Source organism: Megachile rotundata, chromosome 10 (assembly GCF_050947335.1).
Source record: "Megachile rotundata isolate GNS110a chromosome 10, iyMegRotu1, whole genome shotgun sequence".
Taxonomy (NCBI): Eukaryota; Metazoa; Arthropoda; class Insecta; order Hymenoptera; family Megachilidae; genus Megachile; species Megachile rotundata.
Genome location: NC_134992.1, coordinates 15,855,776 through 15,876,968, shown reverse-complemented (window position 1 = coordinate 15,876,968; position 21,193 = coordinate 15,855,776). Strand labels below are relative to the sequence as shown.

Below are 21,193 nucleotides of genomic sequence, written 5' to 3'. Positions count from 1 at the left end.
ATGGAAGAAGAAATTATTAATAGTCCAAAAATATCAAATTTCTGCTCGCGGGCTGACATTAATCAGTCGATGCTGAACAAATATACACAGGAAGCGTTTAACTTTATTTTAAAAACGTCGATTAAATCTTCATAAATAATTTCACTTTCATAAGTGTCACGCACGTTTTTGAATCAACGTCAACATTTATACTCGTCAGTTTAATATGATTACTATTAGAAAACTACGGAAGCAAATATTAATTTCAAATTACGAAAACGATGATCAAGGAGTAATCGATTTGTAATCGATGTTGGAATGTCGAAAATAGAACTGTTTCGCGCTCCTTCGATTCCGAAAGATCGAAAAAACAAATGATGGATTACACAACCTAAATTAAAATTTGTACAAAATTTTTCTTGATCACACTTGCCAAAATTCTCCGTAAATATACTCGCATCGAATTGTCAATTATGTTTGGACGACAAATTTTTTTAGACTCAATGAACAATGAAAGCCAGCAAAGAAGACGCAACGAACTTCTTCGACAATACTTAGAAAATCAGAGGCATGGAACACCGTTTACCGAACTGGCAATTCCTTCTTTAAGAAACGATGGACTAACGCTCGATTTAAATTTCATTCTTCTCGAGGATGCAGATCGCGTTCGATCGAACGAGATGTGTTTTCGAACGTTAGTACAAGAAAACAAACAACTTAGACAAATTTTTGCCGAACTATTATTAAATTACTCGTTAACGATATTTTAATAACCGTAGGAACGCGTGTAACCGACATTTATTGGAGTATATACGACAAATGGAAGAAAGATACGTAGCCATGGAAAAGGAACTGATCAGGACCAAAATGTTGATCCCTGTAATAACACGAAATAACAAAGCCGTACATCAAATGGTAATAACAACGCGTTATTGATACTTTTATTATAAATAACCTATACATATATACATCAACATGTACGATAGGCGTATACATATACATATATGTATACGGTTAACTGTCAAAGTGCCAAATTACAGTAGAACAATAGAACATAAATTTTTCATCGAGAACATTACGACACTTGCTAAATATACTATTTACTGAGTTTTAGCGACCGATTTAAATACACGATAAATGCTACAACGATAACATTGATGGAGTCATTTTAATATTGTCTCGCTAATTTTCAACGTTCATTTCTCGAAAGTCACAAACGGATATGAACTGGGAAGGATTTTCTATCGCTAATAAGTATGGATCTCCTTGGGAAAATCCCTGTAACAAATATCAAGAAAGTACAAACGTTTCATTGCGAAAAAAAAATCATTCTACGAAGAGAAGTAAAGAATTGAACGGTAAAACTTTCGGCGATATAGATTGTACGAAGAAGAAAATCTCACAGGTAACCGAACAAAGTTTAACGAGTTTCGACACAGAAGGATGTTGGGACATGTTGGTTCAGAGTACGTAATTAAATGATAGCCAAACTTCTAATCTTATTGAATACATTGTTATAGAACCCGCAAAATGACATTTATTCTATGAAACATTCTACTAATAACTTTTATCGGGACAAAACGTTAATTAACAATTCAAACGCTGCATACGTAACACACAAGGCTCCTGTATTTCCTCCGCAAACTTCGATTCGGTCAATGAATGTCTTCAAATGCGATAAAATGAATTCTAAGGTAACATTAATTAAAATATGTGTCGGTTTTGCAAAATTTATCGCGATATGCGTATACAGGATTGTTTATATTAATTTGCAGAAACGATTCGATTTCTTTGATCGTAAAAAGGCACCGACTACAAACGATCAAGTAAGTTTCTTATTAAATTGTTCGAAATATAATGAAACGAGTAATAAAATTCGATGTGTCGTGTTTCTCTCACAACTTCTAACGTCAAAAAGATATCGATGGAAGCATGCCAAAGCCTCGGCGAGAAACACGAATCGGAAGCGTCGTTCCATACTGACTTCGACATTAAACACGAGGATCATACGCAAGCCAGTTGCACCATAAACACATCAGAATTTCAGCCGATAGCGAGATCGAAGGTTACGAGCGATGTTTCCGAACGAAAATTTGAGATTGACCAATCAACCACCGATCGACAATCGAATCCCCGTTCCGACGAGAAAAGTGCATTTAAAAGGATGAAAATGCTGGAAAATGCGAATGTGCATCGTAAAGAAAATTTCCATCCAGGTCAAACGTATCAAAGTAATCGTAATCCTTGCAACAATCAGTGGAAGAAGTTGTCTTGCGACAGGACGCGTTCTGTGAACGATCCTGCAAGAAATTTCGCTCATTTAGTAGAGAAACGGAGGAAAGAAACGTATAAAACAATTCCAACACCACGAAGCAACGTTCACACTGCTTACGCTCCCATGGTTCAACCATCCACGTGGAACCCCATGTTAGACACCAATGGATTCACCATTCAATTACTGAGGTAAATGACAAAGTATAAAACAAACAATCGACGACATAATATGGAGTTTTCTTCTCTTTAGACTCGCTGTGTTACTTTATGCTCCAGCGTTGATGCCAGCCCTAAACCTACTGATCGCGCGACAAAATGCTCAAACCTCGATTCCTATTCCATGCACGGAAGGTTCGAACGATTTATTGACTCAAATCTTTACAATTTTGAACAATCAGCAGTCTGTGCCAAACTTACCGTATGTATCGAGTTCTAGAGTCGGTCAAAATCCACGATTTCCGATCGAATCTACTTCGAGGAATTCAATGTCGAATTCAAACCCGCATTCCGAAGTATGCTAATGTTTCATCCGTTACGTAGAAACTATGGCATAAAATAGGAGCATGACATTTCACGAAACAATTTCAGAATATTGCGAAGCAACTTCGAGATGGAAATTGTGACACGAGCAGACAGTTCGAAAAAAATTCGATCGCTGTGAATACTTCCCTGGAAGCGAGCACTTGTACCGACACGAATATGTCGTCTGCACAATATAAGAGAAGTAATTCATACGATCAGTCGGAAGTAAAGGAAGAAATACCTGAACAGATAAACGAAAGAAAATAGAAATTCTCTGGGTTGAAAGATACAGCGGAATTTTGATTCCTGTTAGCGACAAAACAGGACATTGGTGTAAATAGAACTTTTGTGCTAAGAAGCCAGCCTACGTTCTAGGAAGAGAATTAAATATTTATCGATATAGTTAACTAATATATCGCGAAGGAAGCATTCACATGCGACGCGTAGCGCAGCAAGAACGCTTGCGCGCGAATCTAACACGTGGCGAAGGAACGAGCTTTTCTACGAGCGTTTGTTGAGAACTACAGTCTTGCGTGCTTTCGCTGTCGGAGCACGTCTCCTCGATCGCTTCTTTCTGGATTATTAAAATAATCACATTGGTAGAAAAAGAACTGTTCTAAAATCTTCGTTAATGTTTTCGACGCGTACTAAAATTTTAATAAAAAAACTTTCCGACACGCGTGTAATTTCAAGAAAATTTTGTTCCTAAAATCGCGATACGATGACTACTATGCAAAGAAAAACGAAAACAGAGACGAGGCCGATCAAAAGGCTCAGCAAATAATATAAAACGGACCAGGCTAAAATATAATCTCGGGAAATTGTTAGTGTGAAAAGACTTGAATCAAGATGAGCAAGGAGGGGAACGAGGAAGGTCCTCAGGGAGGCGATGCCGCGAAAAAAGACGCGAACGCGGACCTCTACGAGAATCGAGGAACCAAGAAAATTGTACGTTTAGTTACCGTGGTGGCTTACATGTTCTCCGTAAGTTTCGTGGCCATAGTTTTGAGCGCCTATTACTTATTTCTTTGGGAACCGCCGAATCCGAAGCTCATACGCAGACCGGTTCATCTGTCCTCTGAACCTGAAGTACAATTTTTACTGAGTGATTCACCAGATTCGCAAAACGATGTTCCGATGAACAATTTTCTGTCAGAGGTGACAACCGACCATAAAGGATCGAACAGCTCGTACAAACTGTTCTCTGGTCGCATCACCGGTGACAACAACTACGACGGAAAGAAACATCGAAGAACGTTAAACGAATCTTTGGCACTATTAAAAAACTCTTTGATAGAGTTTATGCGAAATAGAGTCAACAATTCGAAGCTGGATAGAAATGTTTCGGGGAAAGAAAAGCGATTGAATTCGACGAAAAAAAGCGAGGAAAAGACGAGATCGAAGAACGTCGAGAACGAAAGAGGATTTCAAAAAATAGTGAATCGTACGCTCGAAAATAGTGGCACGTTCCTAACACTGAATTCTTCGACTATTTCTGGAGACGAAACGAATAATGATCGTTTTACGAGTACTAGAAATGGTTCCGTATACAAGAATGTGTTAGGACTGAAGAACGGTTCGACGGAAAACGCGACTGTCCCTCTAGAACAAAACAAACGTAACGTTTCGAACAGCTTTGGAGCGAAATCGACTACAGGAACCGATAAAAAAATGGAAAATTCTTCTGAAAGTTTGCACAATGTTCTAACTTTCTCAAACTCGAATGAGGAATTTATAAGTACCAGCGGAACTACGATGTTTAATAAATTTAATGTGCTTCCGCCGATGCGAAACAAAGATCCTGAAATTCAAGAAAATAGGGACGACCAACTTGTAAACGATCGATCGGATTCTACTAAAAACGCGAAACACCTTCAACAGGCGTCAAGATCGTCTGAAAAATTGACGAACATTGCGACCGAACTCAAAGGTAAAGAAATCTCTTATAGTGAATCGCGTAGTACCTTTATTTCTATGGAATAGATACACTTTCGTGTTAATTAAAACAATTATTGCGACGTATATTGATACGAATATAAATTCGAGCAGTACGCTGTGATAGGTAAACTGTAAAGTGTGACAATGCTGAACCTAAACTTTTCGTTTCTCGAATGAATTGGTTATATTCAATTTAAGACACTTGTCATCGAGAACCTCCCCGATAAATATCTTTACCGATTAAACCGCTATAAAGGTTCTATATTAATAAAAATATTAGACCTATAAAACTCTACGAACGTTGAGAAAATTTCAATTTTTCTCTTCTACGGTTGATGAGTCCGATTTAATCTCGAAGGAACGTATGCGCATTTAATATAGATACGATGAAAAGGTTCTTATTAAAACCTTAGAAAGAAGATAGTCGATGGATCGGTTTGCGATGATTATCCGTATTGTCCGCGAAATAAACGAAACAGGGTCAGGCCGATCCATTATGGCTTCTTTGACGTTGCATCGTTACAAAGATTCTTCAATTTCTACGAAGGACCGTTGTGGCTTCGCGATATGCCTGTCCTAATGTTTATCTAATTTATCCCTTTGCCTGATGATTTTTTCAATAACTGCATCTTCCGTATCGAGTAAATAACAGTAGAAATCTTTTCAAACGGGATTTCGTAGGATTTTTGTCTTCTGCTATGATCGACTCGAAATTATGAAGCGAACGATTGCAATTTCACTGAACAACAGGAAAATGTCTCAAAGCAGATCAAGCGTATTTAATCTTTTTTTAGATAGACAGAACTTTTATACTACCCCGTTTGCCCGAGAAATGATCGAAGAATGACGTCTTAATGCTATTAAAATAAAGGTGCGCCTTCTCTGTAAAACGAGTACATCATCAAGCCGACTTTATTCTCGAAACGAAAACTCTGTCCGACTTTGACTACAGTTTTGAGTTGTTATCGATCGAAGTATTCCTTACGAAACAATGACGTATCCCGTTTAAAACGACACGCACGAATATCAACTTCGAAGCTACAGAAGCTCAAACTTACGTAAACTACTTGCGCAACATTTTTAATCGTTTCTCTGTCACTTTGGTGGAAGCACTTCATTTTGATGAAATTCAACTTATATATAACTCGAAGAAGCTTTGTAAATTTCATTGCTCCTTGCAAGTATCGATAACGCGTTAACTTCCGTTGCATCACTCTTTTTAATTCGATGCAATAAGATAAAGCGAGACAGAAATCTGATGATACAGTCAAAAGTGAATCGATTATTAGAAACATCCGATAAATTAATTTGATGAGATGATGTCTTTCGAACAAAACAAAGATTACGATTAATTTTTCTCGCTATCGTCCGAATTAGAAAGAGGCATGTAAATTGTTAGGAATATGGTGATTTGAAATGACCACAGTCGTTTTTCCGGATGCTGCATTTCTTTCTTCAGATTGCGAGTAATGCGGACGGGGCTAGATTGTATTATTAAAATGTATCGATAAAATGATCATTATTATTTCGATGACTGATCGTACTCGAAATAGGAAGCAAATATTAATTTAAAAGGAGAATTCTTAGATCCCTAGAAACTTGCAGAACTAATCTATCTAATCTTCGACGATTTGACAGAATGTCGAATAAATTTTTTCAAGGAAATAGGACTATCTGGTACCTATCGGTTTATAGACGCATTTGGTTGGATGAATCCTGTCAAGTCGAGCTCAGCCCTTGAAACTTGCGGAACGAAGCACGGAGTCAAGGTTTTCAGGCTTGCGCAGTGAAAAGCTCGCCGGTATCACTAGTTAGATGGGTGTGCTCATTTAACAGATGTATCGGTGAGAAACGTTGGTTCCATTCGTCAACAGACCAAAATAGTTGTAGACCAGTGGAAACGAACGGACATCCTGTGCGCGATTTGGCTCCTCGATAATCGTGTCTTTCGCGAGTTTCCTTCATAATTTCTTCGTCGTTTTCGCTCTTTACCAGTGGAAACGCCCTATCGATAAATCAGTCTCGTCGTTCGGCCAGAAACTTCAAGAACCGTTGAATCTAATCGAATTTCAATAAATAAAAAGTAATCAATGACGCGTAATCCTTTCAATCGATAAATATCTTATTGGATAAAGTATTTGCCAGCAAGGTTCGTGTTCGAATTGCAATGCTTGCAGTAATAAACATGCAGAGCTTACGGATCTTTCATAAATGTAAACAATCGTTTGGGTTATAAATAACGCACGGCGAGATTCGCCGGGAAGGGAACAATGATTCCATGGACCTTGAAATCGATTATGGCCGCAGTTGTTGTCGAAAAGCAAAATGCAATTATTTTCCTAATTATTTAACAAAATCATTGTTCAGAGAAATAGCATCGGATTCAAGAACCGAGTAATAAGTGACTTATCGTGGAGCGAAAGTTAGAATGCAGTTACCGCGAAAAATGAGCGCTCAAAACGTAATGGCGAGCATCAGTCGCACTCTGGGTAATCGGGAACATAAGACGACAGGAAATGAAATTCGTTTCGCGGGTGATGAGAGAAAAGACAAATTGTACGAGCCAAAACACCAACAAAAATTGGTACGGGTATTAACGGTGGTGGCCTACGTTATATTTGTTAGTATGGCAGCTATTTTGCTGTCCTTGTACTACACTTTTCTATGGGATCCCAAAGACGTATCCGTCAAGATGAGAGTGAAGCCGGACTGTGTCAGTTTAAAATTGCCAAATCCTTCCATTGCTCCCTCTGTTGTAAATGGTAAACGTGGAACGCTATCCACTAAGCAATATTACAATTAATTGTATTAATTCTTTTTGGTCGAGTGATTAGTCAGACTCGTTTGAGCATTGTTTGCCATTTTGATCGATTAATAAATCAACAGATTCTTGATGAGTCTAAAGATAAATTGATAGTAATCTTTGACCGAAAAGAATGGAACTAACAAGTTTGTCACGTACGATTACTTTGTAACAGCGAAAATAAATTGATTTTCTGTTTTCTTTTTTAGAAACGCAGGTAGAAAAAATGACGATCAAATCGATGACCGCAGAATACGAAGGAACTGGTTCCCCGGAAACTGCAACCACTCAACGGCAAAAGAATCTATCGACAATTTTAACGGAGATCAATGACACATTTTCGAACGTATCATCGATTCCGGTAGTCGAGGATTTATCAACTAATTCGAGTGCAGATAGCAAAGATACATTTCCCGAAAAGGATTCCACAATTACTTAATTACTTGATTTTTAATGTACGAATACATTTGCTACCACGTTGAAGTCGAAGATCTCGTTAAATAGAATTTTTATTTTTAACAAATCTTGTCTATTATTTTTCACGATAATTTGTTATTTCTAGAACCACTAATTGTAAGTGATTAATAGAGGTGTTTCTAATTGAGCAAAAAAATTCCTTATAACATAAATAATGGACTGGTGTTGAAATTCAATCAGACTCGTATACATAAGTGATGTGGTAGCGAACGTGTTAAAAACGAATTAAGAGAAAAAATAATTTGTTAAAGTATTAATCGTATCAATGTAGTTGCTGTTGAAAAGAAAGATTCTTTAATATGACAATTACATTAGTTTCAGATTATTATTAACTATTTTGTATTATATGCAGAACGACTTTACCTGGACCAAAGTATCATTTTCAACTTTGCATGAATTCAAAGTTGAGAGTACACAATTTGTTAGATAGAACAACCGTCTAATAATACGAATACTTATTGAAAACGTGTAATAAGATTTTAATTTTGATACTAAATATCTACATATACGATCGAAGTTGTGATTTGCATGTTAAGAATTATAACCAAAATTGTATCTGTTTCAAATAAAAATGTACTTTCAAGTACAGAATAACATACAAATATAAAAATATTTTTAATTATTATTAATATATTGTACAAATTCCGATACATGTTATTTTAATATTTTACATTACTAATTACAATGCAGGGTAAATATCAATTGTATTAAACAGGTGTTCAGTTTCATCTTTTTATTCACCGGTCATAAGCATATGGACAGTTCTTTCTGATTCAAGCATTTTATTTGTTCTTTCTGTACCTACTATTGCAGAAAGCTGCAAGATGTCGTATTTACAATATAAAACGGTAACAGTCATATTACTTTCAGAACCCGCTCGTGGATTCTGATTAGCTTCTTGCATGAAGTTACACATTTCTGTATAAAACTTGGGAATGGTTGGTAGTGCATAAAATATAATGTGTCTTATACCTTTCACTCTGATTCTACGGAAGAAATGAAACCGCTCTGAATAGAGCAGAAAATGTACCTCACTGTGAAAGAACAAATCTCTTGCTCTTGAAATTTTTCCATCTTTAGAATATTCACAAATTTGTACAAAACTATAATCTTCCTTTTTAAGATAATTTCTTAACTTCACAAAATCGAAGTAAGATGGTACAAAAATTAATGTGTGATTCATAATTTTGTCCTTATATTGAGGAAGTATTTTTGTTATAAAAAATTCCATTCTTTGTTCCAAAGCTTGAGAATGACTTGAAGTTTCGAATCTATGAAATACTTGTGGAACTTGCACAACCACCTGACAAATGGATCCAGATGTAATAGGATTTATTACCTTCACTTTTCCAGCATAATTATAACATTTTTTATTAAATATTCCATATATTTCAGGCACGTGAATACTTGAAAATATCAATGTCTGTCTATAGTATTTAGCCCAACCATTTACACACCAACTTCTTACTCTAGAAAAATCTGTCCTATGAAAATCTTTTGGCTGCAAATGTAGATGATTTAAAACATGAATCATATGATCCCAATTTTGCATTAAAAATATCTCCGCTTGATCTAGAATCAATAGTTCTATTGATGCCAAAAAATCATAATCTCTCTCTGCTTCACCCTCTGCACCAATTAACATTCTCAGTCCCAAAAGAGATGAAATTATTATGTCGGAAGAATAAAACTCTGAATACAACTTTAAAGTTTTTTTTGTGATAGAGATTCCAATTTTAAAAGTATCATCTATATTTCCTTGAAATGTTAATTCATAATCTTCCGGCTTTGGCTTTTTTTTTGGCATTGCTAATTCATTACCACTGAAGTCTTCTAAAAATCTCTTTTTATTTATTACAGAGCCACCTTTGTCTTCTCCGATTAAAATAGATATTAAGAGTTCAACGATTTTTAAACAGGAATGTCTAAAAGGGACTATTATCAAAATTTTTGGCCTGACTAATCCTTGATCTCTATATTCATCTGGAACTTCTGCTATGTTCTTACTCTTTGATTTTGTTATTTTTGCATTATGATGTAATACTTTTGTTCTGGTTTTTAATACATGATTAATCGCGTGTAAGCAATATATGAATCTTATCTGATCAGCATTGGAAAAGGTTTCTTCAGGATAATAAAGATCCTGATAATTATTTATCACTGAAAATAACTCTCGTTGTAAAGAAGTCAAAGGTGATGGATTGGTATTCACATTGTCCTTTATATTTAAATAGTTTGCTCTTGTAATATTACCATGAATTTGAGATTTTACATATAATGCATTCCAATCTATGGTTTCAATTAAGAATGGAACAGTACCATACCTTGCAAATTGTTTGTTTTCTAAAATAGAAACTTTAGGTTTCTTAAGTGTATCGTTTTCTCTTTCCTTGGCCTTTGGAATTTGACATATAAGATTTCCCAGAGTAGGCCATACTATGTTCTGTGTTTCTGTGATCTGTGGAATGCTAGAAACTGCTTCATAATGCTCATCACTTAAATCATCATGAAAATGAATTGAAAATGGATCTTTTAAATAACCAGCATCTTCTTGGGCAGTCTCAGCATCTTCTTCATCGGATTCCTTCATTTTAATCTCTTCATTATCGCTCGATAACTGCTCCTCAGTATCTGCATGATCTTCATTATTATCATTTGTTACATGTGCATTACTTTTATCATCAGAAACATCACTTTCTAAGTCAGATTCAATTGCAGTTACTTGGAGATTATCAATATTTGAAAATGTGGATAATAAATCTTGCAAAGGATTTTCTTGTTCATCTTCTGAACTATCACATTCGAGTCTTTGCTGTTGTAACCTTTTGTCTTCTATTACTTTTCTGCGATTTTCAATTTCCTGACTTTTAATGTCCCGCTCTTGAACATACGGTTTTCTTTTTAGGTTAAATTTACCTTTTTTTGATCTCGATCGACTGTCATGTCTATCAAATTTCCTTTTTCCACCTCGAGTCGGTCTCCTACCACGTGCCATTTTAATAACAAATTTCGCACATCAATTATAAACAATTAATTGATTACAAAATAAAACTGGTCCACGTGTTTTTATTTACATTTATCACTTAATACGACTCAGTTCTACATACATGTTTAGTAATAACCATTTAAAAACATATGTACATTAATATATACATACATAATTAAACAAAATTATGCACATTAGTCTAGATATAGTAAATTTCAAATTCACGTATTTTTCGGTTTATTGAACATTTTCAATTTATATGTAATCTAGGTTAGTACACGTTTACATTGCAGTCACATTTATTTCGCGACAATACAAAAAGACCACAGTATAGTCTGTATAGTTCTGGTTGGTTAGGACACTTTCTGTAATTGAAGATAATCGTGATATGACTATGAAGATATCGCGCAAGTGCACTAGCGACATTTGTCATCCCTCAAACATATATACATAGTGATCTTTTAATCTTGTACTTTCCTACATTGTTATTTCTTTCCGTTATTCCTATATTTTTGTTCACCGTGTATATATAACCACGAAACGAGAAGCAAACGGTAGATTGGTACCAAACTCATGAAAAGATTTTTTAATTGTTCTGAATCAGCCGAAATGCGTGGATTTATTACGGTTTTCTTTTGAAATAAAAAAATAAGCTTGCAAAAGTTCCTACTTTCGTGTTGGTATAAAATACAATTGTGAACATTATCCAAGACTTCTCTGTTATATCGCAAATATTTATCTTTATAAATATATCTATATACATAAAATATATAACGTTACATTACCGAATATTAAGGCAAAATATTGAAATAAAAATATTGTAATAAAGTATTGCATTACTGTTTGTAACATTAATACTATTTATCAATAGTCATGATACATTACATACATACTTATCGTATGTATATTGCATGCATCGGTGTTTGAATTCATTAACGGTTACAGGAAGACGATTACTATTCGAAAACCGGAAGAAACCTTTAATGCACGTTCCCCTATCGGAAAGACCACGTGACTAATAGATTTTAACAGGTAAATTGTCGTGTCATACTAAATTTTTTAATTACAATTTTTCTTATCTTGAACTTTATAAATCAGGATTCCAAGTTGTTACGCGACATGCAATAAGTAACTATAAGCATATTAAAAGGTTATTTATACAACTTATAATGATAATTATTTGTTTATTGTGTTAAAAATTGAAATCATTTTTCATTATCGGCTAATTGGTTTGCTATCAATATATAGCATAAAACGCGGAATGACAATTCAGTAAATGTTTTTAATAACACATATCATAGGGAAAGGCAGGATGTAGAAAAAAGTAGGTAAAATTAATTAACCCTTTTCTTGGTTGTTTACAAAATATCCGGTTCCTGACAAGCCGTCGGAGCCAACGAGTTCAGGCGAACAGGCGATGTTGCGCGCGCAATAATAACACGGCGCCGGCAGTGCCGTGTGTTAATTTTATTTTCTATCTATTTAGTTTTATCGTTTCTATAAAGAATTATAAAAACTGAACATTACAAGAGTCAAAACAATCGTATATATATATATTAATATCATGTAATTGTAGATTATTAAATTAGTTGTAGTATGTGTTACAGTATACTGCCAATTTAGAAATTACTTTCCACGATATTTCTTTGATATAAGTGACTGAAAATGTTGCGAAAAGTAAAGTTATTTATGTTGATACATCATTAACACATTTTAATTGAAATGTATCAAAATATATTTTATTAATTCGTGATATATTTCACAAAACGAAATGCATAAAATACTAAATATTATAAATCTTATTTAATAAGTACTTTTACAAAGAATTCAACGTTTCGTTTTTGCATTACTTCACATGTTTCATGGTATATAAAGAAATATGATAACGAACTTACATTCATACCAATACAGTGGGGACAGAATTGTTGCATACGAGGTTGAAGAGTGCGAGCTGCGGGTCGTAAATGCACAGGCAGTTTCGCTATAGAACTTGAAGCGCCCCTAGCAGTGGTTACGTGTAGAACCGGTAAGCAGTGATTATTTGGAAGTTTTTTAAAACAAGGAACTGCCAAGTCGATGTTTGACAGCTTTGTAAAGTTTTTGGGCAAGGGATCGTTGACAGACCTGTAAGAAGGCAGAAGTTAACAAAGCTTCTTTTTGTGTCTGATGAGCTCCTCCGTCGCACCGCTGGTGGTAAGATGGCTGTGCAGTTGGATGGAGGAGGGAAGGAGGACTTGAAAACACAGTTTGTCACGCGGGAAGGAACTTACAAACTGATGACTTTGTCGGAGTATTCAAGGCCAAATAGGGTCGGTTATACGAACAGTCAAGGAAGCGCATCCGTTAGGGTGTCTTTCGTAACTTTGCCGGACCCAGCGGATCCTACGGGTACGCAAGGTCTCGGTGACCGAATGTGTTTCAATTTTGGCAAGGAACTCTATGTTTACGTGTACCGAGGGGTTAAAAAGGTAAAATAAATCATTTTTATAACTGATATACCTATTATTGTGTCTGTATTTAATTGAGCATGGATTCATTCGAACCTAACCTCGAAAACGCATACGGAGACTCCATCTTTGCAATATCACCACACCTAACGTAGAGAATCCTCTTACTTTGTACGTTAACGCACATTAAATTGCATTTAACAAATTTATTTGTAATTCAATTTTCTTTACATGTTTTCTTGTATCAACAGTTTTTTTCTTATGGTTTTATTTAAATTGTTATGTATATTGTCCTATTAGTGGTTAGATTTTCATTTCTGAAAATAAGATATTTTAAATGCTTCATTTATTCATTGATAGTACATTAAAAATGTTTGCGTATAGCATTGGGTAATGAAATACATATATACATATATACATATATTTAATATAATTTCTGTATATTCAATAGATATTAAATATTTATCTTTATTGTTATTTTCAAGTTGTACTTTTATTAAGAGTTTGTGTATAAGAAATGTAATATAGTTGTTATTAAAAGATTATTTTAAAAAATATATGTAAATGTGTAAAAATATTAAAATCTACAAATAGTTAATATAGAATTAAAATGTTTCAGGCTGTGGACTTAAACAAACCAGTGGACAAAAAGTTATATAAAGGAACTAATCCAACTTGCCATAATTTTAATCAAACAACAGCTACTGCAGATAGTGCACCATTATTAGTGGGCTTTTCTACAGGGCAAATTCAACTAATTGATCCTATAAAAAAGGAACTTAGCAAATTATATAACGAAGATGTAGGTAACTTATTTTGTTAAAAATAGTAAATTTTATAAGAACATTAATACACATGTTTTAAAGCCTATAACCATACAAAGTATTAAGTTTGTACTGCTAACTCAAAATTACTGTATCCAATTTTTGTTATACAAAAACATATTATTTCACTGTTACATGGATTATGAAGATAACAGTATTTAACATAATAATTTATTATGCAATGATGTTATTACATCATTTTTTACTTTCTTATTCTAATAATATTATGAATTATGGCAGAATTTTTTTAACATGTAGAAAATATTGCTTAAAGATATATTATCTTAACTTTTGTAATAAGTATTTGATATGTTTTTTTCAGAGGTTGATAGATAAAAGTAAAGTGACATGTATAAAGTGGGTTCCTGGATCAAACAATCTCTTTTTGGTATCACACAGCTCTGGACAACTATATTTATATAATGAAGAACTTCTTTGTGGTACAACAGCCCCTCACTATCAATCCTTTAAATCAGGAGATGGTTATGCAATATACACTTGCAAAACAAAATCTACCAGAAATCCTTTGTATAGATGGGTAATAGGAGCAGAAGGATGTTGTATAAATGAATTTGCCTTTAGCCCATGTGGTTCAAACTTAGCAGTTGTTTCCCAAGATGGTTTCTTGAGAGTATTTCAATACAATACGATGGAACTAGTGGGTTCGGCTAGAAGTTATTTTGGTGGATTTCTATGCGTATGTTGGTCACCAGATGGAAGATACGTTGTTGTAGGGGGTGAAGATGATCTTGTGACAATTTGGAGCTTTCATGAGAAGAGAGTTGTAGCAAGGGGTCAGGGTCACCATAGTTGGGTAAGCGTTGTAGCCTTTGATCCGTACACAACGTCTTATGGAGATCATGATCCTGACTTCAGTGGTTCAGACGATGAAACATTACCACATAACAATCACAATCACTTCCATGAGAAGTCCAATCGTCTGTCGACAACTTCGCAAGGAGTTCATTCCAATAGAAACTCTTGTAGTTCAGAGTTAAGGGTATCTGGTGGTACATGCTACAGGTTAGGTAGTGTATCGCAAGATACTCAATTGTGTTTGTGGGATATCACAGAAGATGTGTTGAGACAACCGATGTGTGCAAAGCAGAGACCATCTGCAGCAGGTTCTAGTACTCTTTCTACATCAGGGACAGTCAACAGTGGAAATGGCTCAACGACGAATCATCACTTGAACAATTCTAAACATAATAACTTGAATAATATTAATTACAAAGAAAACGCGAGTGGTAATAATGAAAGTAGTAATAATAGCACGAGTACAAATACAGCAGTATCAACTGTAAATTCATTGACACAAAGGTTAGCAGGCCTTGGTTTTGGTGAGCGTAAAGGTGATAATCATAAACGAAACTTTAGCCTCACTATGAGAGGTAGTGGTGCATCTAATAGCACAATAATACAGAATAGTGGAGGTGAAAAAGCTACCACTAATTCGAATGCAAGTAGTAACATGAACAGTGTCAGTGGAAGTTTAGTAGGTGCAAATAAAAAGGTTAGTTCCGTGATGGACGATCCTATGAGGTTGATAGGAACTGCCTGGTGCCCTAGGTTCGATGAGTGTCCTGTGCTAGAACCATTGGTGTGCAAGAAGTTGGCGCATGAAAGATTGACTGAATTAGTGTTTAGGGAAGATTGCTTCGTAACAGCGTGTCAAGATGGATACGTCTATACATGGGCAAGGCCTGGTCACATGGTAGGTCCTCTTACCATCAGCAGCACTCTGCACAGGCCACACCATCATAGCAATCCTTACACCAATATTAATTCCTTGCGATCTAACGATCTATGATGTAACCCATCTATAATCGTTATTGAAGTAGGATTTTCTAGAGATGAATTCCAATTTGTACATAATTAGAAATAGAATTTAAAATCATTATTATTATTGAACAAGAGAATAGGAAATATGATAATGCTTTGGACAATTTTCCTATTATCATTGTTGAATCGTGTTAGATGGAAAATGCTGTTTTAGACAGATAACTTTATTAAATGTGAAGGACACAGAGGGGTAGTTTTATTATCTTTTGTCTTCTGTATTCTAATAAATACTGTCCTTGCAGCATCATATATGTTATACATATGCTGATTTTGAAGATTTTTATTTCAGAATAAATGTATTTTTTCTCATATTTACAAATTTAAGCCTAGTTTACATCTTATCCAAAGCAGTATACATTATATTAAAAGGTGCCATTGGAATGCATTAAAGATCTAGCAATATCATAATCATTTAGTCTGTATTGTGTATCAATTACAGAAATGTACGGATGGATAGTACTATGAATGGATTAATTTTTGAGAAATTTATTTATGCTATAAATTTTTAAGAAAAATACAAAATTAATAAAATTGAAATGTTTTATTTATCATACAACATGTAATATAACTTTATTTAATTTCTAATTACAAAACGAAAACTAAAAAGTTCAAATTTAGGGACATATTTCTCTAATTATACTTTTACCGTTTAATTGTATAAAATTACAATGTTAACCGATTAATGTAATTTATTATATTAAAAAAATGTATAAATTAACTTAACATTGAACAAAAATTCATTCATGGTATAAGTCGTCCATTTATATTTGTGCCTAATGATCATCTGGTCAAAACATATTCAGTATGAATATTGAAGAAATACATTAGTACGATTATAAATAGAATATATTTATGTTTGGTTTGCATCATTGAGAATAATGTTGTTTGCGCCCCATAAGATTTTGTAACAGGGCAGGCCCCTTAAACCCTTCTTTCTTTTCTGTAAAGTGTTACTAGCTTAGCTTAGCAAATGTTAGAAAGTCAATGAATTACTTAGTCAAACTATTGCCCCAAATTATAATGTTGTGACATTTAATCCTTTGTTGAAAACAATGAATTGCCTTGTTGTACAATAAAGTAAAAATTTGAATGAAATAATGCTGCTTGCTTCCTGCTTGAATTTTATACAGAATGCAATGCGGAAACTCCTGAGGAAACATTGAATCACTCATTCATGCAGTACTTTTGTTATAATTTACTGCAATTTAGTCCGATATTGTTACATTTAAAATGTCAGATTCAATTTCCTGATGTTTCGCATCGAGCATTTCTCTTATCAATATACCCTATGCTCCCTTATCTGTTATAGCGGTTTAACCAGTTACAATTTTTGTGATAATTTTCATATATAGTGTGCATTGCTTCTTTTATAGTGACAGTCTTATAATTTTATCGGAAGATGCTTGTGCTTGTTTCTTAAGCCGGTGGGGCATTAATTTTTTACTTTGATTGAAAAGATTAATGTCTTATACCATGCTTTGGCTGATGCAAGAGAATCATGGATGAAACTTCCCAGAGTGTATCGCATGGTACGTATAATTTATTGTTTCCATGACTCGTTTATGCTTCATTAGATTAAGTAGTATAGTACATTATTATATGCTCGTTCTAGTAGTATGTGCCTTGCTAAGGCATTTTTGAATATCAATGATATTTCTATTCTGCAATTGCACTATCTTTTATCGCACCGTTATAGTTGAGTCTGTGTTTAAAATGCTTTCACCATTTACAGAATTGTAATAAAAGCAAATAATATGTTTGGTAATGAATTTTCGCGCATCTTTTAATTACAGCCAGGAATAGGACAGGTTGGAAACGCTCTACACGTTGTCAGTCCAGCTGAAAGTGGAGGTACCATAGTATAGCCAGAAGCAGATAACGAATCTTCAAAGCACGAAGAAGAATACGTCCCGTTAATGCGTACATTTCAATCTCCGGAAATGCGGTTTCAATCATATACTCATTATCGTCACTTGTATTATGTATGGCCAAGTGAAAATTATTCCAATATCATTTGAGAAAGGGTAAACAAAGAATTGTCCCAAAGGCATCTAACAGCTTATTGCTTACCGACACCTTTTTTATTTGGTAAGTTAATTTTGGTGTGTATTTTTTATTTCTGTTCCGTTTTTATGTAGGTGAGGAAAGCCTTTAAATTTCATAGTATTATATAAATTTTGTAAGGAAACCAGCGAAAGTAACAATTGTGTGTACATGTATATATGTATACATATGTTCGTCAGATCTTACATACTGTACTAAATCATTCCAATAAGATCTTGTTAAGTAAGAGAATTAAGAATCGAATGATGTTAATACTGAATACTTATATACATACATATATATATATATATATATATATACATACATATATGTGTATATATATATATAGTCGAGAACTTTTGTATCATTAATGTTTGTTTAGGAAAATAATTTTAAATAGTTTGCTTTTTATGACATTTTAACGAGCAATGCAACTATTGTAATCAGTCAGAGCAATATGTAAATATGAAATGTTTTACTCCACATCTTCGTTTATATACTCGTGAGAGAGGTCTAATTGTTTTTTACATTTGACAATATTATATATGGAAGAAAAAAAACCGAAGTAGATAATTTTTGTAGAATATCATTTCTGTTATTTTGTTTAAAGAATCTAATTATTACGATATATTATTTTTTTATGTTGTTATGTTAAGAAATATACCGAGACATTTACGCAAAATGTACATACGTTAACAGCGTTCCTTTATATATCGGTTTCTGTTAATGCAATTCAAGAAGATAGTCTGATCGTCGCTAACTAAATTGCCTTAATAAAATGCGTAAGTTAAAGCAAGACAAACTTTTATTTCGTAATATAATTATACGAATATGTTTCCGAGAAACTTGTTCGCTTTATTGAGAATTTATAACGAGTACATAATCGATGTACAATTAGTTGAGAACTTTTGATAACAAAAGATGACTTTATATCTGAGAGCTACTAGAAATTGTTACGTATTTTAATTAAAATTTAAATAAAATTTTATATAAGAAGAGGAAAGATATGAAACACTAATTATTTTGTACAATTGTTTCATTTCAATTCTATTGTATATGGAACAACAAATTGTATTTATAAAAAGTTCTGTGCATTATTATGACATAGCAATCAATGATTTCCACAACGAATGGAATGTATTTTTATACACAGTTCTCAGATACAAAAGTCTAATGCAATGGGTATATGAATAGCTATTGAATATTTTAACGATAGACAGTATTTGATATTCCACACGGCGATACTATTTATTATTTATAGAAATAAATAATTACATATGTATATATATACATATATATATATATATATATATATACACGCGTTAAAATATTAACGTCGAAATGTAAAAAACAGTTTGTATTGTTGTAATATTTGAGCAGTTTGAAAATGATGAGACACTTTTTTATCTTTCATTAAGGGCATTCTTTTTTATGTTTAAACGTTGCTAATTCGATAATGACACGAAAACAGATCATAAGATCGTAATAAACTAAATTTATTTATTGCAATAAAATATAGTAATTAGTTAATTGTAAGCCAGTGTTTCTTGGACAATAATATTTGTCATAGCATGAATTGCATATTATCAGAAATATATTTTACTGTCATTGAACGCATAATAGGCTTAATTTGTATTTTAATCATTAAGAATCACTGGTCAGTTTTTTCATAGAAGTATTCGAAAACGCAGCAGCAATTTTTTTTGCGTGCATTTGTATTTTACGTTTGTAAATATTTCATAAGATTATATATATATATGTGTGTGTTATATATGTACTATTAGAATCGTCACAAAATTAATACACAAAACAAAGCAATTCTTTTGTTAAAAGTACGTTTTTATACGTCGTTTAAGAAGAAATAATAATAGCTCTATCTTTCTGTTCATTTAATAAATTAAAAGGTGTTACTAAGGAAAAGTAACAGTAAAAGAACTGATCACACTTTTTAATTATGGAGCTTTTTATTCTGAACATTATTTTACATACGGCATAATCTAGTTTTTGATAAACAAGTAAAAACGTAACATTACTTCTTTCCGTATAAACTCCTTGAGGTATACTGTGATATGTGTGTATGCTAATATTAACTAATTAACTAATTGTAAGTGATGAAAGTGAGAATTATAATAACGCCATCGTGTTTGTCGTGTGCTAAAACAAGTGGTTAACTTTCGAGCGGTATTTGTTGATTGGGCGTTTCCCGTATCGATATCGATACCGGTACTCGGCACTTGGATTATTAAACCGATAATAACTTAAAAGCTGGCCTGTTAGATATCAAATCGTATTTAATTTATTGAACTGGAGATTTATAATGTTCCTACATTGTAAGCGGAATGGACGAGTCTATAATAAACGGTGCGTTTTGTTTCATGACTGGAAACTGTTGGGAGGTTTTAAATTATGAAATTATAGTTGATTTGTTATTCCAGTGAGACATGTTTTGTAAATTCAAGAAATGCACATTAGATCTTGTTTCTCTTCTACTTTAATCTAAAATATGAATCCGTCTAAACTTCAAACGTTATTTATTATTTGAATATCTTCTCCGTTCTGTAAAGCGAACAAGATTCCTTTAAATTGAAAATTAAAGCAATAATTCCATTTATTATATTTATTTGTGGTTATACGTATAATTGCGATTTATGTAACGCTATAAATAAATACAACGATGTAAGGAGATATTTTGTTGCGAATCGGTAGATCAATCTGGCTGATTACATCACTGGAAATAAACGTAAAGATAATCCATCATTTCCTACTTGGCGATCTTTTTACAAGCCATTTTCACATATCGTACGCATCCATACACATACTCTTTCCCGCATACACGCGGCACACACATACACACACACACAGACAGAGCTTGCGATATCGTATCAAATTTTTACTTCTCTTCGCATTTCATTTCATTTGTTTATAAACTTGTACATTCTTTGTAATTGTAAATGAAAAACATTTAATTGTTGCTGTTGTGCACCTTTTTTCATGAAACGATTATCCCTTTAAATCTGTGCAATTAAGTTTAGAAAATGCACTTATTTACTTAGACATT

At 33.4% G+C, this 21,193-nt stretch overlaps 4 protein-coding genes across 10 annotated transcripts; 3 read left to right on the top strand and 1 right to left on the bottom strand.

Annotated features, from left to right (window-relative positions):
- Positions 1–235: 235 nt before the first annotated feature.
- LOC100882452 (uncharacterized) lies at positions 236–3,109 on the top strand. Of its 2 annotated transcripts, XM_076536403.1 has the most exons (8): positions 236–673; positions 759–894; positions 1,190–1,384; positions 1,500–1,673; positions 1,755–1,805; positions 1,898–2,442; positions 2,504–2,765; positions 2,842–3,109. In XM_076536403.1, the coding sequence occupies exons 1-8, from the start codon at positions 453–455 to the stop codon at positions 3,040–3,042; spliced, it is 1,785 nt and encodes a 594-aa protein (XP_076392518.1). In that variant the 5' UTR covers positions 236–452; the 3' UTR covers positions 3,043–3,109. The 2 variants fall into 2 exon arrangements, with proteins under 2 accessions (XP_076392518.1, XP_076392519.1); XM_076536404.1 differs by lacking the exon at positions 236–673 and having other exon boundaries at positions 771–894; positions 1,094–1,384.
- Positions 3,110–3,304: 195 nt separating this feature from the next.
- On the top strand, positions 3,305–8,603 carry LOC100882345 (uncharacterized). The gene is made up of 3 exons (XM_012294570.2): positions 3,305–4,705; positions 7,726–7,971; positions 8,079–8,603. Exons 1-2 carry the CDS (start codon positions 3,625–3,627, stop codon positions 7,953–7,955), a joined length of 1,311 nt encoding a protein of 436 aa, XP_012149960.2. The 5' UTR covers positions 3,305–3,624; the 3' UTR covers positions 7,956–7,971; positions 8,079–8,603.
- LOC100882236 (U3 small nucleolar RNA-associated protein 25 homolog) lies at positions 8,604–11,450 on the bottom strand. Its single transcript, XM_003707330.3, has one exon. The coding sequence runs from the start codon at positions 10,986–10,988 to the stop codon at positions 8,727–8,729; it is 2,262 nt and encodes a 753-aa protein (XP_003707378.2). The 5' UTR covers positions 10,989–11,450; the 3' UTR covers positions 8,604–8,726.
- A 483-nt stretch (positions 11,451–11,933) lies between these two features.
- LOC100880918 (WD repeat-containing protein 20) lies at positions 11,934–21,106 on the top strand. 6 transcript variants are annotated; one of them, XR_001097144.2, is made up of 6 exons: positions 11,935–12,011; positions 12,891–13,447; positions 14,046–14,228; positions 14,573–15,964; positions 17,466–17,621; positions 17,886–21,106. XR_001097144.2 is itself a non-coding variant. In XM_003707318.3 (5 exons), the coding sequence occupies exons 2-5, from the start codon at positions 13,178–13,180 to the stop codon at positions 17,955–17,957; spliced, it is 1,917 nt and encodes a 638-aa protein (XP_003707366.1). In that variant the 5' UTR covers positions 11,934–12,011; positions 12,891–13,177; the 3' UTR covers positions 17,958–21,106. The 6 variants fall into 6 exon arrangements, 5 of the variants coding, with proteins under 5 accessions (XP_003707366.1, XP_012149953.1, XP_076392516.1 ...); XM_003707318.3 differs by lacking the exon at positions 17,466–17,621 and having other exon boundaries at positions 11,934–12,011; XM_012294563.2 differs by lacking the exons at positions 17,466–17,621; positions 17,886–21,106 and having other exon boundaries at positions 12,891–13,005; positions 13,151–13,447; positions 14,573–17,190.
- Positions 21,107–21,193: the final 87 nt, after the last annotated feature.